Here is a 17,937-nt window from a genome sequence, read left to right as displayed (position 1 = left end):
CCATCTTGGCAATTACAAGAAGACAAATGAAAATAAAAAGATTCATCCCTTTGGATCTCAGTTATCTATACTGACTGGTCTGTGCACATTCAAGGTTGAAAACGGGATTAGATTTTTCTAGTTCTGTCAGGCATGACTTACATCCCCTTCCAAAAGAGGCATTCCTCTTTTGCATTCTGTAAAAATCTTACACAGCCTTTGGTGTGAAGAAAGGGGCTTGAGTCAACAAAGGACTAAAATACTCAGCAAAGTCTTGCAACTGCAATTTTATTTTCTTTTGTGAAAATAAACAACTGGGAGTTTAAATTGCTCAAAAAAAACCCCATAAAAATGAAAAGAAATACACACAGAAGAAGCATGTGAGGTGACTGGGGAGGGAGGAGGGTCTCAGAGCTTTGGCAGATTGTGCTAGCACATTCCCGGGTGACAGGAGCCAGACCTGTCTGCCACTCCGGGGCTGTGAGGGGACATCTTGACTGGTAAGGGGATGGAACACAGGCTTCTTCGCTGAGGAAGTGGCAGGCACCTTGAGTCCCTTTAAATGCAGGGGAGAACCATTTTAGAGGACCTCTTCCTCCACAGAAAGCTGGAGGCTGGGGGGTGGGGGTGGTTTAGGGCCACTGAGGGAGAAGTGTGCTGGTGGAGACAAAGAGGCCAAGGTGTTTCTCACGTGGTGACAGCCTTACACTGGGCAGAGGACGAAGATGAAGGCATGAACCCACAGGAGCAAAACGTGGGCTAAGTCAAAGGGAATGTCAAGGAATGGGTTGTAGACGAAGAGGCTAGAAATGGCAACAAGGGCCAACGTGTAAGCTGGAATGAGGGGAGCCAGGAAGCAGGGGGTGGGGGCTGGATGTGTGAGAGGATGGGAAGAGGAGGGAGGGCAGAGAGTCCAGGAGGTAGAGAGTGGGGTGCCTTCTGCCCAGGTCCATCCACCACTGCACACACAGGAAGAATAACACACTACTTTTCAGTTCTCGTTTTCCTTTTTTTTTTTTTTTAAAGATTTTTGTTTGTTTGTTTTTTAAAAAAAGACTTAAGATCAGCTACTGGTTACATCTACAAACCGTAAAGTGCTGCTGTTACCAGTCACTTTACAGAACAGTCCAGAGTGGTCAAATATTGACCAATAAAGTTTCCTTTTTTTTTTCCTTCTGCATCCTTACTACTCGATGAGTCACGTGACAGCCTGCATAGGTCAAGGGGGGCAGCTTAGTGGGCAGACTTGGTGACCAAGGACAGAGGCTGGGCCTGGAGCACGGGGAGGGCCTGGTGGGCGTGGAGCGTGGCGGGGAAGGATGGGGGGGACGTCAGCAGAGCTGTGGGCACAGACCCCAAAGGGAGGGGCCGGGACAGGAGCGGGGGCTGGCTGCCCATCTGGCCAGAAGAGGTGGCGGCAGCCTTTGATGACAGGAAGGCGGCTGAGTGGAGAGCCAGCTGGGCCCGGGTCTCTGGCTTGGTGGTGAGGGAGAGGGGCTGGGCTTGCTCCGAGTGGGTGGCGGCTGGGGCGGCCGGGGAGGCCAAGGCCGCGGAGGGGGTAGCTGGGGAGTCCAGCATGCTGCCGTGGGAGGAAGCTGGGCTGTCACAGGGCTTCTCGGGGGGCAGGTACTGGACACATGGCTTCTTGCTTTTGGAGGCCAGAGCACCTGCGGGGGTGGGGGTGGGGGGACACAAACAAGAAAGTCAGCCGCTAGGAACGCTGGGAAAGGCGGAAGTAGTACATAAGACCCGGGAAACAAGCATGCGTAGAGGGAGGGACGTGAGGCCCTGAAATGACGCCTAAGACTTTCAGTACACCTAGAGCACAGAAAAGGGCCAATACCAAAATGCCAGAGACCCCGTTCAGTATCTGCCTGGAGGTAAAATAGCTGAGCTTATCAAATTATCGTGCTGTGCTGTGCTCAGTGATGTCTGCCTCCTTGCACCGCTATGGAGTGTAGCCCGTCAGGCTTTTCTGTCCCTGGAATTCTCCCCGCAAAAATAATGGAGTGGGTTGCCATTTCCTTCTCTAGCAAATTATCATCTTCCTGCCTAAATCTTATCATTTGGGGGATGGATCTCCATTCAGTTTCTTTAAAATCTTTGGTTTATGATCCTCCTAGAGATAGTACAGCGCCTGCCACGCACCAATTCAACAGATTTTGCGTCATATACATAGTTAATTTATGTGTACTCCTATGGAGATAAATAAATTATAGAGATATTAGAAAGCTAGGAAAGGAAGTGAAAGGAAAGGCGATAAAAAGCACTTTGTGTGTGTGTCTGTGTTAGCTGCTCAGTCACGTCTCACTGTTCACAACCCTATGGACTGTAGCTCACCAGGCTCCTCTGTCCATGGGATTCTCCAGGCAAGAATACTGGAGTGGGTTGCCATTCCCTTCTCCAGGGATCTTCCCTACCCAGGGATTGAACCCAGGTCTCCTGCATTGCAGAAGGATTCTTCGCCACCTGTGAAGCCCTTTAGATGGAACTAAACTAGTTCTACCCTTGTGCTGGAATGAGCGTGAGATGGGAGGTGTGACTGAAATACTGGCCAAGGAAGGGGCTAGTCTGTGCTGGGTGAGATTCTGATGTAAAAAGATATTTGTGGCACAAAAGGGCCTTCCTAATCCAAGCAAATGATTGTTTCTGATATTCGGCCAACCAAACATTGAAGGAAAACCGCAATCTACTGGATTCACTGAAAGGTGGTATGCCAGTCTCTAAGGGGCTGGGTTCCTAAGGGAATTTCAAGGCTCATTTCAACAACATTCAGTTTTTACTTTTACTGCATTGATTTTAGAACCTAACCCTCAATAAGATGAAACTCAACTGAATTGAAGAGCACCTTTTGAGTGACAAAGCGCTGGACCAAACCCTCCCTCCATTTACCAAGCAGCATGACCAGGAAAATCCTTTCACTTCTCTGAGCCTCTAAACTGATCATCTCCAGAAGGGGGGTAATAATAACACCCACCTGAGTATACCCAAGTGGTACTACTGGTTAAGAACCCTCCTGCCAATGCATGTAGACATAAGAGCAGCAGGTTCAATCCCTGGGTCAGGAAGAGCCCCTGGTGGAGGGCATGACAACCCATTCCAATATTCTTGCCTGGAGAATCCCCATGGACAGACAGGCCTGGTGGGATGCAATCCATAGGGTCGCAAAGAGTCGGACATGATGGAAGTGACTTAGCACGCATGCACAAGTGTACATGAGGCAGAGGCCTTGAAAATGGCAGCTATTAATATTAAAACACAGCGTTGACATGGTGTCCATCAGAGAGCCATGCACAGGGTGCTGGCAGGCGTAGCTGACACAGTGGGAAAAAGTAAAGACGCAGTTCCCTCCTGAAGACTCACCATCTGCCTCCTGGACTTGCTGCTGCTGGGACTGTGTCTGGGACAGCTGCTTTTCTCGCTTCCTCTTCTTTTTCTTACCCTGAAAGATATAGCCAAAGGAAAAGGTAATAACCAGGGACAGAATAACGGCTTTTCTGATGGATTCAGTTATGAAGTGGGGTTGACAGGATATTTTCTGTACCAGGCGCCCAGGTCCCATTCTGTGCAGCAGCCTCATGCGGAGACACAGTGAGCCTTTCTGGGGGGCCACCTCCCTCCCCTCAGCTCAGATAGGTCCTGACTTTCTTGGAAGGTCTCATTCTTTCCCTGCCCTGCAGGCTTAGTTTTCTATTTCTCTCTCTAGAACAGTGTCAGGTTCCTGATCTTTTTTTGAGGCATCCCAGGTATCACTGAAAATCTCATGCAGCTGGAATTCCCTGGCAATTCAGTGGGTTAGGACTATATGCTTTCACTGTTGAAGGTATGGGCTCAGTTGGCACCAAAGAGGGGGGAAAAAAAAACTAACTCAGCTATGAAGACTTTTAGCAGAAAAAGAGCAAGTAAGAACATACATACAGGGACTTCCTTGGCAGTTTAGGAGTTGAGCATCCACCTGCCAGTGGGTTTGATTCCTGGTCTGGGAAGATCATACATGCTGTGGGGCAGCTAAGCTCATGTGCCACAACCCCTGAGCCTGCATACTCTAGAGTCTGTGCTCCACAAGAGAAGCCACTGTAATGAGAAACCTTCCCACTGCAACTAAAGAGAAGCCCCCTGCATATCTCAAATAGAGAAAGTTCATGCAGCCCCACCAAAATTTTTTAAAAAAATAAAATAAAAAAACCTGTCCAGTTCCAGGGAGGTATCAGAAATGTAGGCAGTAGCTCATGGCATTGTGAGCCCCAGGTTGGGAACCCTTTGCTACAGACACCGATCATCAGAACTAGCACACAGCTGACACCACACCCTGAAGTATGGAATTAAAGGCTCAGTCCACTTCCAATTCCAGTTGGCTTTCCAGGTGGCGCTAGTGGTTAAGAACCTGCCCTTCAATGAAGGAGACAAGAAACACAGGTTTGATCCCTGGGTCCCGAAGATCCCCTGGAGGAGGAAATGGCAACCCACTCCAGTATTCTTGCCTGGAGAATCCCACAGACGGAGGAGCCTGGAGGGCTACAGTTCACAGGGTTGCAAAGAGTTGGACACAACTGAAGTGACTTAGCATGCATGGATGCCCCACTTGCAATGGGACAGGCACAAATTTAACTCTGTCCTCAGGACACCAAAACCATGTCCTCGTGGCCCTCCTGAGAATTAAAGTGTCTTCCTCATTTCTAGAGAAATACAGACTTCTCCCTGGCCTTAAGGGTCCTCTATCACTGGAGTCAGCTTCCTTCTCCCCCAAATCCTCACTTGGAGGCTGCCCCTGGTGTCTGAGTGGGCACGTACGTAGTTGTCCCGGGCTGACCAGGTCGGGTAGAGCTGTGAGTGAAGCTGCCGCTCCTTTCGGGCCAATTCGTAGTACTTGGCCTGTTCTTCTCGGGACAGGTTGTGCCACTGTAGAGAGAGGACCAGCGAGGAAAGAGTGTTGAGCATGGGGGACGCTGAGCTGCACAGCCTGGAACACAGGGGCGGCCCTTACCTTCCTTCCCAGGATCTGGTTGATGGCTGCACTCTCCTTCAGGGTGCACTCAGCCACCACCTTGGCCCTCATCTCCTTCATATATAACATGAAGGCATTAAGAGGCTTCTTCACGTGGGGCTTCTTTTCTTCCTCTTTCTTCACTGTGACTGGTGATTTCCTGGGAAGGCACAAGGCTGTAGGTTAGCATTTGTCAGCTGTCATCTCCCAAGGAGGCTAAGGGCTGGCTGCCTCTGGGGAGGAGGGGATGAGCCACTTGGCAGCTAATGAGAGTTGCCCAGGGCTGCTTTCAGCACCTGCGCACCCAGTTCCTAGTCTCTGACTGACCTCCAGCCACATTCTAGGAGAGGACAACTTCCTGACAAAGGAGCTGTGCCCCTGACAAAGGTGGTGGGGGGAGCTGAGATGGGCTGGCCCCAGGTGAGAAAGAGGAGGGGGCAGAGCACTGTAGGTAGAAACAGAGCCGGGGCGGGTCTCCTTGGCCATGAGACTTTGACTTTCAGTGGACAAAGTGTGGGCCATGGTGCTGGACTCAGCTCTGACCCAAGTCAACCATGTGACTTTGAGAAAATTCCCCTTGCAATTTTCAAGTGTATGGGGGGACAGGGAAGGAAGCTAAAAGCTCTCTCAGTTTCTCTTTCAAAGTCCTGATTGTAGGGCTTCCCTTACTGCGAGAAAAGATGCATCGTGTCTCCGAGAGGATGGGAATTCCAGGGGTCAAAGGGAACAGTTTGCAAGGTGGGGAGGATGTGGCTGAAGAAGCCGTCAGCTGAAGGTCCTCAGGAAAAGGATCAATGGCAACTGCTACTCAGAGACTGGTCACCCGCCACCAGGCTGCCCACTACTCACGCGCTCACAGCTGGGCTCAGGCTAGGGGGCGCTGGTTCCTGCTTGACAATGGGGGAGACAATGGCGGGGTGGGGGATCCCTGAGGTGGGCAGACCAGGATGGGCCGGAGCCACCATGTGAGGGGAGAACCGACTGGAAACCAGGCTGCATACCAGGGGGAAACAAAAACAACAGAGGGATTCAGGCTAAGTGCTTGTCACTCTCAGAGGACATGGTGGAACCCAGCCTTGATGGCAGAGGCATATGAACATCTCTGCCATGGCAGAGTTGGAGCAAGAGAAGGCTATTGGCTGACCTTGAAAAGAACTCATTTTGGGAAACACCCAACAACCTCCCTTCCCCTACAAACGCACAGTGTTCCTATACTCGGTGCTGAAAGCAGGTGGGATGAAAAACAGAAGATGCAGGAGGTCGGAGGCCAGGTACACAGGGGAAAGGAAAGAAAGGCTTATGCTGTGGGTTTTTTTTTTTTTTTTTTCTTCATTGGTGGTACGATTGTCAGGTAGGTCAGCCCCTGAGATGGAAATCCTCTTTCATAGTTCCCTTCTCCTGATATCATTTCAGGAACAATTAATCTCCCAGCCTCTGGCTTCAGTCTGACATATTCAAAATGCTTCAGTGCCACCAAGCCCTGCCCAGCCCATAGGGGAACGTGCAGGAGGACTGAGTGTGAGGGCTTTAAAAGTCTCCTCTTAGAGAGGGAGATGGGGCAAGAGTGAGCAGAGCCTGTTGTTTCCATCCCACAACTAATCAGAGAGGCGGGGAGGAAAGGTGAGCACCTGCCTCTCTGCTTACTGCCAAGAGAAGGCTGCATCATGTAACGGTCAGAAACGGCAGGGGAGCCAGCAGACAACCATTCCCTGTGCTGCCACTTCCCCGCTCACAGCCGCAGCCCCAGGACTCACCTGGACATCGAGGCATTCATGGCGAGGGCAGGGTAGGGGTGCCTGAAGCCACCGGGAGGAAGGGAGTACATGGGCTGTCCTTGCCTATAAGGGCCAGGAGTAAGGAAATCCGGTCAGGAAACTGGCTGAAATGGGAACATTCATAGGGATGGAGAAGGGGTTGGGAAGATAGGATGATAAGTAAAAGGCAATAAGTAGGAAGTGGAAATTGGGAAGATGCTGCCTGGGAAACTTGTTCTGATGCCCTGGGGAAGTTCTGGGCTTGGTGAGAGGGCTCCACTCTGGGGCTGGGGCAGGGGGCATCTGTATTTGGACCCCAAGGACAGGCTGGAGGTATAGGAGGCAGAGCTCAGTGTAAGGAAGGAGGGATAAGAAAGGCTGTAAGTTTCCTTACTGTGGGACGAGCCAGCTGAGGGGATGTGGGATTTGCCCAACAGCTCCGGGAGACAGTGGGTAATACGGAGACAGCTCGGATGGATGAGGGGGCCGGGGGATTCCTGCTTCCAAGGAAAAATGTGTCAGACAATTCCTTGACCCTACACCTTAAAGTCCATCAAACAGGAGGCTACCCTTTGTTCCCAGATGCTCTGGAGCTTGCAATGCCTTTTCTTTCACTGTTTCTGCCCTCAGTCACCAGTAACTTCCAACTGCTCATATTGGAGGTGTCCAAGACACAGGCAGGAAATCTTGGACTGAGAAACCCAAGATTATCTCCGGAGTCATCAGCTGGAAAAGCTTTTTCATTCGTGGAAAAATAAACTTCAGATTTCCGTGTAACAGGGAAGAACAATAGCTGATTCCACGTTGGATCTGTTTTTCTTTGACTTTAACCTTTGCTCTTCATGCTCTTGTTACTATAATTGTTGAAAAGATGCTGTATATAAGCTGCAAGCATACATAATGGCCTGTCTCAGGGAACCTTGTCCCTCTGTTGGACAGTTAGACTAAAGTGACTTTGTTCAGCTCACAGGGAGACTGTTCTGACCTGGCCCACCTGTGACTGGCTGCAAGAAGAAATCAACACATCCCTGTCCTGATGCAGGCCAAGCCAGGAGATATTCTGCAAGACTTATGGCCTTTTTATTCTACTTCCCCCTTTCCCCCTCTGTTCTATAAAAGAAACTGGCATCCAGACTCTGATAAGATGGTTCTCTAGGACATTAGTCCGCTATCTTCTTGGATACCCAGCTTTCTGAATAAAGTTGTTATTCCTTACCTCCCAATTACAGGCCTGTCATGTGGTGACCAGACTGAGCTTGGACTCGGTGACATCCGTTCCACATTTATCCTCTTTTATTATCTGTAACTTGTAATAGCTGTCTAAAGAGGGACTCCAAAAATGCTCTGAGCCACAGCAACTCTATGGAAATTTTATGAAAACGATGGCTCTCTCTGGGATGAACAGTGTGGGTGAGCAAGTAGAGAAAAAAATCAACTCCGTCTCTTGCCTTGTATCTAAACTTATAAGTCTATTAGGGGAAACACCCTGACTAAAACTGCCCACCCTGGCCAGGTACCATAGAAACCATTTGTGTGAGTAATTTTACGACAGGAGGTCCTGGCAAGGAACATGGAACTAACAAGCCACCACCAACCGGGAGAGTTTGGGAAAGGTCAAAATGAGACGCCATGTATCCTACCACCTCCCACCTGGCATCCATCTTGGCTGAGCAATGTGTGCACCACCAGGAAGGACCCTGAGTCAGAACAATTGGCCAAAGATAACTCAGAAACTAACCCCATCACCATAAAACCTGAGTCTGTGAGCCACATGGCAGAGCAGTCCTCCTGGGTTCCCTTATCACACTGTTCTCCACGTGGGTGCCCCTTCCCAATAAAGACTTGCTTTGTCAGCACGTGTGACTCCTCAGACAATTCTCTTCTGAGTCACCTGGGCCAGCCTGAGCAGCAGTCAACTCACCTGTCTTTGGATCGATCTCTGGGGAGAGGTGTGTGGGAGGGGAGCCGGGGGAGAAGTGGTCGTTGCTGTAGGTGATGAGGGGCGTCAGCGGATGCATGTGGTGCGGGTGCTGAACAACAGGAACTTTATTAGACTGAAAGACAGAGAGAAAAAGACTAGGGCCAGTTGCCAAGGAGATGGAGTACAGATGGACCTCAGATACTGCAGGTTTGCTTCCAGACTGCTACAGAAAAGTGAAACACACAATGATTTTGGTTTCCCAGTGCATATAAAAGTTACGCTTATACTATTCTATAGTGTTAAGTATGGGGAAGCCCTGGTGGCTCAGCAGTAAAGAATCTGCCTGCAGTGCAGGAGATGCGAGTCTGATCTCTGGGTTGGGAAGATCCCCTGGAGGAGGGAATGGCAACCCACTCCAGTATTCTTGCCTGGGAAATCCCATGGACAGAGGAGCCTGGCGGGCTACAGTCCATTAGGTCGCAGAGGTGGACACATCTGAGCACGTGCAATGTTAGCTGTGCAATGGCATTATGTCTAAGAGAAATACATTTGTTGCTGTTGCTCAGTCCCTCAGTCGTGTCTGACTCTTTGCAACCCCATGGACTGCAGCACGCCAGGCTTCCCGGTCCTTCATCATCTCCCGGAGTTTGCTGAAACTCATGTCCATTGAGTCGGTGATGCCATCCAACTATTTCATTCTGTGTTGTTATATATTATTTATATATATATGTATATATATTTGCCTTTTTATACTGAGAACCTCATGAATAGTATGAAAAGGCAAAAAAACCCCATACATACTCTAATCAAAAACACTTTATTGTTAAAAGGTGCCATCCACTGAGCCATTAATGAGTTGTAATCTTTTTGCTACAGTGACATCAAAGATGACTGATCACAAGCCACCATAACAAATATAATAATAAGGAAAAAGTTGGAAATATTGCAAGAATTACCAAAATGTGACAAAGACACAAAGCGAGCAAAGGCTGTTGGAAAAAATGATGCCGATAGACTTGCTGGATAAACCTTTAATTCATAAAAAAAAAAAAATGCAGTATCTGTGAAGCACAGGAAAGTAAAGTACAATAAAATGAGGTATGCCCGTAAAATCTGTGGTTATTTACTGAGTTGAATATGTGCCAGGTAGTTTCCATGCAGCATCGCATTCAGCCCTTGTAGAGAACTTAAGAGAAAGTAGCAGCCTGTTTGCCCATTGGAAGAAAAGCTATGACAAACCTAGAAAGTGTATTAATAAACAGAGACATCACTTTGCTGACAGTGGTCCGTCTAGTCAAAGCTATGGTTTTTCCAGTAGTCATGTATGGATATGAGAGTTGAAAGAGGGCTAAGCACTGAAGAATTGATGCTTTCGAACTGTGGTGCTTGAGAAGACTCTTGAGAGTTCCTTAGACTGCAAAGAGATCAAACCAGTCACCTAAATTAAATGAGTCCTGAATATTCATTGGAAGGACTGAAGCTCCAATACTTTGGCCACCTGATATGAAGAGCCAACTTGTTGGAAAAGACCCTGATGCTGGGAAAGACTGAGAGCAGGAGGAGAAGGGGATGACAGAGGATGAGATGGTTGGAAGGCATCACCGACTCAATGTACATGGATTAGAGCAAACTCAGGGAGATAGTGAAGGACAGGGAAACCTGGCGTGTTGCAGTCCATGGGGTCACAAAAAGGTGGGTAAGACTTCATGACTGAACAACAAATACAGCAGAAAAAGAATCAATAGAATTAGAGGAGGGATTACACCTAGCCTCCTACATACCCTTTTCAAAACAGCCCACCATCACTCACTTCATGTATACTGTGTGCTAAATGGTACAGACTGCAGAATTATGAACCATGCTCTGTGTAATCTCAGTGAATTTTGAAAGGCTCAACACACGCTTGCCAAATAAACTTCTTAGAAATAGTAGCTCATGGGTTCAAGTCTGAGACTGGGAACAGAGCTGTGAGAGAACTGTCACCACCAGGCCTCATATAACCACTTGTCATGTTCAAGGTTTACATTTACAGACACTACCAAGGGCACTTAGAAGTGTTCTCCCTGGAGCGTATCAAACACCCTGCTGACCTAATTATCACATTTCATTTTAAACACCACCAAATGTGAGGAGCACATTTTATGTAACTGTTAAGAAAGCAAAACCAAGGACATCCCTGGTGGTCCAGTGGCTAAGATTCCACGTTCCAATGCAGAAGGCCTAGGTTCGATCCCTGGTCAGGAAACTACATCCTACATACCACAACTAAAGATCCTGCATGCCATAAGTGAGACATGGTGCAGCTAAGTAAATAAAATAAACAAACACTAAATTAAGAAAAAAAAAAAGAAAGTAAAAACTCAGGCATGTCACCAACACATCATGATTTCAGAAAAGTTAAAAAGGGGGGAAACCTGTGTGCCCTGGAATCAGTAAACTGAATTTTTAATTGTTTTAACCTAATCTCACTTAACAGTAAGGACTGTTATTACAAAAATGGCTAGCGTCCTTATTATAACCTACTAAAGGAGCTTTGATTATCTTGGTTTGAGGAATGAGGAAATAGAGCATGGAAAGATGAAGTGATGTAGCCTGAGTCACAGAGCTAGTAAGTCACAGAACTGGATTCACACCAGCCCTTTACAAACCAGGGTGTCTCCTCTTGCATCCCCTGCCAGTGCAACAGCCCAATCAAAACATCTGTCAGAGAAAGGACATACACTCATCTTTTTGGGTGATAAGGTAAATGAGTTACAAGTGGAAGAGAGGTGTCTTTAAAAAAGAGATCTGTAAAAAGGATGATAATTTGATGGCATCTCAGGAGAAGGAAATGGCAACCCACTCCAGTGTTCTTGCCTGGAGAATCCCAGGGACGGGGTAGCCTGATGGGCTGCCGTCTATGGGGTCGCACAGAGTCAGAAACGACTGAAGCGACTTAGCAACAGCAGCAGCAGCAGCAGCAGGGGCCAGAATTCTAAACTTCTGTCTTTTTGGTTGAATGTTTCATTTTGTAGATTCCATGAGCCTTTTTTGCCTTTTAGTTGGTGCCCCTTTGGTGCTCATCATGCAAGCTACGATACGTACATCTCCTAAGTATTCGTGCACTGACAGTAGTTTTGCTCTGTGTTCAGTAGGCTAAGCAGAGATGAGAGGCAGAGTCCTGGAGCAAGGCCCGGAACCCAGAAGCCCAGCTCCCAGACCTGCAGAACTGAGACCGAGATTTCAGACGTTCGTAACCACAACCACTAGGTGGCGCCGGTACACGGCTGGGCTGCTGGTACCTCCTCTTGGACAACTTCCTATCACCTCCCTTGGTGGGCTCCTTTGGCGCTGCATGTAGTTGCAGGTATATTCTAAAATTGTTTTCTTCTTCCTGTTTTCACCTGTTCCCTTACTGGCTTTTGAAGAGGTCTCCACGTACAAGAACACATTGCACAAATAAGAGTATTAAAAGATTATTTTAAGGTCAGATTTCCATTAATAGGATCCTGATGCAATCAATGAAACATTCAGGTTTCATGGAAGCAGCTTTGTTTGAAGGGCGATTTTAATTTTATTTACTTATTGTTAACTTTTTAAAAAGGTTGTTTTTTCCTTCCCAAGGCATAATTTAGCTTTGGGAGGTTCTTTTTAAAAAATTTATTTGGCTGTTTTAGGTCTTAGCTGTGGCATGCATGATCTTCAGTTGCGACATTCAAATTCTTACTAGAGCCACATGGGAACTAGTTCCCTGACCAGGCATAGACCCGGGGCCCTCTGCATTTGCAGCACAGGATCTTAGCCACTGGACCACCAGGGAAGTCAATAAAGGGCGATTTTTATATTATAAAAACCAATAGAATTATTACTAAGAGTGATAGTAAATGATAAAAGAAATACACAGAATGAATGTGTAATTTAAAAATTATAGTTTTAAAAAATCATGTAAATTCTATGGTAAAAACATTGAAAAGACTAGCAGGCATTCCCTGATGGTCCAGTGGTTAGGACTCGGCACTTCACTGCCATGAACTTAAAAGATCAGTCCCTGGTTGGGGAACTATAATTCTGCAAGCTGCACACCACGGCCAAAAAGAGAAAAGAAAAATAGAAGCATACCAAAATGTAAACAGTAAGTATATTTGAATGGTGAGAGTCCAAATGATTTTGTTTTTCTTGTGTTTGCCAACTTTATTATCTATTAAAAATATACATATGATGAATGCAAATTTCCTAAGGAAAAAATACAAGCTATATTATAAAACATTTAGAAACCACAATCACACACACAATAAACCCAACAAACTCCCCACGCCCACAGGCACACGAGCATAACCCAGTACCTGTTATCATTTTGACATATCTCTTGTGCATCTGTTATTTACATCATTTATAGCCATCTTTTTTAAATGAAAAATTTCAGCTTTATTTAGATAGAACTGACAAACAAGACTGTAATATGTTTAATGTGTATTATATGATAACTGAATATAGGTGCACAGAGTCATCCTAAAATACTTAACGGTATTATGAAAGTAGGACTGGCCATGTGCTGTCTTCATCAGAAGCTGGCAAACAGCACTCAATGGGTGTCAGAGTTAAGCACAAAGCAGGGAAACACAAGTTATATTGGAAAATGCAGTCTCCTCACTTAAAACACTGTGAGTTATTACTGGTTCCCATTAGGTGGCATCATTGTCTAGAAAATAGATGGGAAGGTGGTGAGTTCACAGAAAAAAAGGAAGGTAGACTTTTCCTTATCAGGCTGGGAATATGCAGCCTCTGGAGATGATTAGCCAAACTTGTTCTCTTGGGTTCCCCTAGTGGTTCAATGGTAAAGAGTCCATCTGCCAGTGTAGAAGACATGGTTCGATCCCTGGCCCAGGAAGATTCCACGTGTCCCTAGCACCACAATCAACTGAGCCTGCTTTCTGCAGCCCATGCTCCACAGCAAGAAGCCTCCGCTTGCTGCAACTAGAGAAAGGCCGCGTTGCAGTGAAAACCCAGCACAGCCAGAAATAAATAACATACAAAATTATTTTTTAAAAGATCACTCCTTTAGGGCTGACTCAGAGAAAGCTCTCCTTGGAGGCTATCATCCCAAGAAAAGTTTCCCACTGATTTCTCTCCTTTGCTGTCCTCCAGGCACATGATGTTCGCAGCATGAAGCCAGGTTAAGTGTAGGGATGTGGAGAACCAGCGGACAGTTCCTGCTGTACAATACAGAGAGCACACACAAGCCAGGACACAGGTGTTCCCTGGGCAAGGAAACTAGCCAAGTCTAGCTTTCCTAGCAGAGCATCTCAGACCTACCTTGTGCTCGAATCCTTCCGTCCCATCACACAGACCCAACCCTTTCCCAACTCAGGTGTTCCTTGTCTATTCCCTGTTTCTAGGGTTGTTGTTCAGTCACTCAGTCGTGTCCGACTCTTTGCAACCTCGTGGACTATAGCCCACCAGGCTCCTCTGTCCATGGGATTTCCCAGGCAAGAATATTGGAGTGGGTTGCCATTTACTTCTCCAGGGCATCTTCTCAACCCAGGGATCGACCCTGTGTCTCTTGCACTGGCAGGCTGATTCTTTACTGCTGAGCCACCAGGGAAGCCCCTTTCTAGAGCTGGTCCAAGCCAAGGTTCTGGCAACTCCTGATCCCCAGGAAGAATGTATCCTCCCTTCTACTGTTCATGACTTTCTTCCAAGCTCTAAGTAAAGCCAATGCTCCACCACAGACGAACCAGCCACCTTTTCAAAAGCTGCTTCTCTCAGTAACTGCTTTGCATTCAGGCGTGTTCAGTTGCTCAGTCGTATCTGACTTTTTGCGACCCTATGGACTTTAGCCCACCAGGCTCCTTTGTCCATGTCATTTTCCAAGGAAGAATACTGGAGTGGGTTGCCATTTCCTCCTCCAGGGGATCTTCCTGATCCAGGGATCGAACCCACATCTCCTGCATCTCCCACATTGCGAGCAGATTCTTTACCACTGAACCACTGGGGAAGCCAGTGGTTTGAGGCCTTTGCAAAGCCTCCTGCGTCCTAGGCTTCATTCACTATCCCCCTTTCTTCCGGATCTGAATTTCAGAGATCAGAAAGATAAGGCTTTTCAGGTCAGGCAAAGGGGAGCCTGAATTGTGGTATCCAAGTTCTGCAAAGCAGACATAGGCCAGTCAACAGGCTGCCCAGCAGAGATCCTCAGAGTTGCACTGGGTCACGAACTGTAACTGATTTTATATATTTAAAAAATATGCTCTACCCACAATCCATTGTCTGTTAACTGCTTAAGGGAATTTTCTCTTAAAATTGCTCTCAAGAGACTATGCTTAAATGCAAAACTTCAGGGGAAAAGGAAGTTGGTTTGTTCCTAAAGTACCAGTCCAGGATTTTCCTGGTGGTCCAGTAGCTAGGATTTCCAGCTTCCACTGCAGGGGGCATGGGTTAGATCCCTGGTCAGGGAACTAGGATCCCACAAGCCACACAGCACAGCCAAAAAAAAACCCCAAAAAAGTACCAGTATACTCATAGTGGTGGATTAACATATAATAGAAGCAATGGCAAATAGGAACCAATGAAAATTGAGGGGGAAAATTCTAAGTAAACATACCCACCACTCTCTAACAAATACTACTTAAAAGGAAAAATATAAGTTCTTTGCTAATTCTGTCATTGTATCCTATTAAAGAAAGGAAATTTGCATGTATGGCTTCTATACAGAATTTTCCTGGCAATTCACACATTGATTTATTGGGTAATTGTCTGTGAAGACTGTCTACACAGCAGGCACTGAGTTGCGTAGCCAAAGGGCTGGAGGCCAACAGCAGAAATGGAAAGAACCTGGGTCTTGATGGCATGGCTTGCTTGTTGAACTAACTGGCCTGGCAGAAAACATGACTCACAACAAGTATTCATGCTGTATCTACGACGTGCCACTCACTGTTCTAGGTCTTGTGAATGCACTAGAGAATTTGTCTATCTAGACAATAATCCAAAAAAATAAGTACCTAAAATACTAGATAGCGATAAATTTTTCTAAGGAGAAAAATCAAGTCAGGGATGGCAGATAAGATGCAAGGAGGGGGACTTCCCTGGTGGTCCAGGGACTAAGACTGTGCTCCCAATGCAGGGGACAATGTGTTCAATCCCTGATCAAGGAACTAGATCCCACATGCCATAATTAAAGATCTTGCATGCTACAATGAAGACTGAAGATCCTGTGTGCTGCAACTAAGACCTGGAACAGCCAAAATAAGTATTAAAAAAAAAAAGAGGCAAGGCAGATGTAGGTTATAAGTTACAGAGGCCAACCAGGGAAAGCCTCAATGAGAAAATGTCTTCTGTTTGATTTTTATTTGACTGCACAGGATCTCAGCTGTGGCACGTGGGATCTGTGACTGCAGCATGTGTGATCTAGTTATCTGACCAAGGATCAAACTCAGGCCCCCTGCACTGGGAGAGCAGAGTCTTAGCCACTGGACCAGCAGGGAAGTCCTCAAAAAATGACTCTTGAGTGAATTTATGAGGGCAGCAGAAATGAGATGTGTGGGCAGGAGAGGGAAGGGCGTTTGGGCGGAAGGCACCCAGAGTGTAGTGGTTCCCAGGTGGACAGGAAGACAGGTGTGTTTGAGCAACTCCATGGAAGACAGTGGACTGGGGCACAGGGAAGAAAACAAGGGGATGAAGGTCTGTCTTAATGTACTAACACATACATTTAGAACTTCTCAAGCAGGTGGCAAGTAGTGCGCTGCAGGCTGGAAAAGAGGTGAGCATAAATACAGGATCTCTGGATGGCAGCAGCAGAGAGAAAATGCTTTGGGGAATTAGAATGTGCTTCAGATCCTTCTTGGAAACAGTGGCACATTTCTGAGGACTTTGCAAATTGGACTGGGCACAAAATTCTTGGGTTAAAAAACTTTCCTTATCAAAACTTATCTATGGCTTGCTGGCAATAAGGCAGCAAAAGAGAACCCTGCGTTTACCTTTATTTTTCTTCCTTCGATACTGGCTTTTCGCCCTGCTGCCTAGATGAAAGTGAAAGTGTTAATTGCTCAGTCATGTCTGACTCTATGTGACCCCATGAACTATCTCCTCCAGTCTCTGCTCGTGGAATTCTCCAGGCAACAATACTAGAGTGGGTTACCATTTTCTTCCCCAGGGGATCTTCCCAACCCAGGGATTGAACTCAGCTCTCCTGCACTGCAGGCAGATTCTTTACCATCTGAGCCACCAAGGAAGCCCTGCATAGAAGCGTATAAGGGGAAAAAAATCAAACCCTTACAATTCTGATTCTTGCCAGGATGTGTCTAAGTTCATATAAATTTTCATTTACTTTGTAGAATTCAGGTGAGCACTTTTAAGCTAGACACTTGAGTTTTTATTTATTTATTTTTAGGCTGTGCTGTGCAGCATCTTAGTTCCCCAACCAGGAATCGAACCCATCCCCTTGCAATGGAATTGAGGAGTCTTAACCACTGGACTGCCAGGGAAGTCCCTAGTCTTTCCTTTGAAAGCCCAGCTTTGCTTTCTTCTCTTCTTGCCTGCTGTTTTAGCTGGCTGTGGTCTCCTCTTAAGGAACACTATTTGTAGGCTGTTTTTCAGTTGTCTCCTCGATCTTTTTCTTTTGTGTCATCACTGCACAGACTTGACACAGTGTCCAGTTTGCTCTACACTAAGAGTAATGAACTGGGAAATATGAGTTGTTTAGTTGCTAACTCATATCTGACTCTGTGACCCCATGGACTATAACCTGCCAGGCTCCTCTGTCCATGGGATTTCCCAGACAAGATTACTGCAGTGGTTTGTCCTCTTCTTCTCTAGGGGATCTTCCCGACCCAGGGACTGAACCCACATCTCCTGAATTGGTAGGTGGATTCTTTACTACCAAGACACCAGGGAAGCCTGGGAGATACGAATAAGGCTTCCCCCAAGCTAAATTCCAGCAGCAGAAACTAATAAAAGAATGATGGCGGTAGATAATTACCAAGGCATGCCATGAATTTTGGGTGCAAATTTAATAAGAAACAGGGCATTTATGCAGCTTCCAAGCTGCATACAGCTTCTGCCTACAGAGCGACTTATTAAGTACAAAAGGAAAGAATAACCTCAAAGAGAAAACACATGTCAAACATCATCTTAATTAAATGATCCAAGCCAACATCACCGACATTGGGACAAATGGATATCACAGACCTGCCTCCCAATGTGAGGCACTGAGAGGGACACCTGAATGCGGTCGTGTTCTTGCTAAAACACAACCGGAATCTACCCACGAGGAAATCTCACGATACACCCAGATGGAGGGATGTTCCATAAAATAGTTAGTCTGTACT

The 17,937-nt window shown here is 46.7% G+C and overlaps 1 protein-coding gene across 2 annotated transcripts in view; it reads right to left on the bottom strand.

Annotated features, from left to right (window-relative positions):
* Positions 1–250: 250 nt before the first annotated feature.
* TCF7L1 (transcription factor 7 like 1) overlaps positions 251–17,937 on the bottom strand; it is a 191,854-nt gene continuing 174,167 nt past the window's right edge. For both annotated transcript variants that reach the window (XM_027966726.2, XM_060412085.1), the window contains 8 exons: positions 8,639–8,771; positions 7,112–7,214; positions 6,718–6,801; positions 5,813–5,956; positions 4,964–5,123; positions 4,771–4,878; positions 3,343–3,421; positions 251–1,646 (listed from right to left, as the gene is read on the bottom strand). In XM_027966726.2, the coding sequence (XP_027822527.1) occupies positions 1,213–1,646; positions 3,343–3,421; positions 4,771–4,878; positions 4,964–5,123; positions 5,813–5,956; positions 6,718–6,801; positions 7,112–7,214; positions 8,639–8,771 (1,245 nt within the window). In that variant the 3' untranslated portion in view covers positions 251–1,212. The remainder of the gene's footprint in view (positions 1,647–3,342; positions 3,422–4,770; positions 4,879–4,963; positions 5,124–5,812; positions 5,957–6,717; positions 6,802–7,111; positions 7,215–8,638; positions 8,772–17,937) is intronic.

Source organism: Ovis aries, chromosome 3, assembly GCF_016772045.2.
Source record: "Ovis aries strain OAR_USU_Benz2616 breed Rambouillet chromosome 3, ARS-UI_Ramb_v3.0, whole genome shotgun sequence".
Taxonomy (NCBI): domain Eukaryota; kingdom Metazoa; phylum Chordata; class Mammalia; order Artiodactyla; family Bovidae; genus Ovis; species Ovis aries.
Note: the sequence above shows the minus strand (reverse complement) of the source record. Positions and strands in the feature narration are given on the sequence as shown.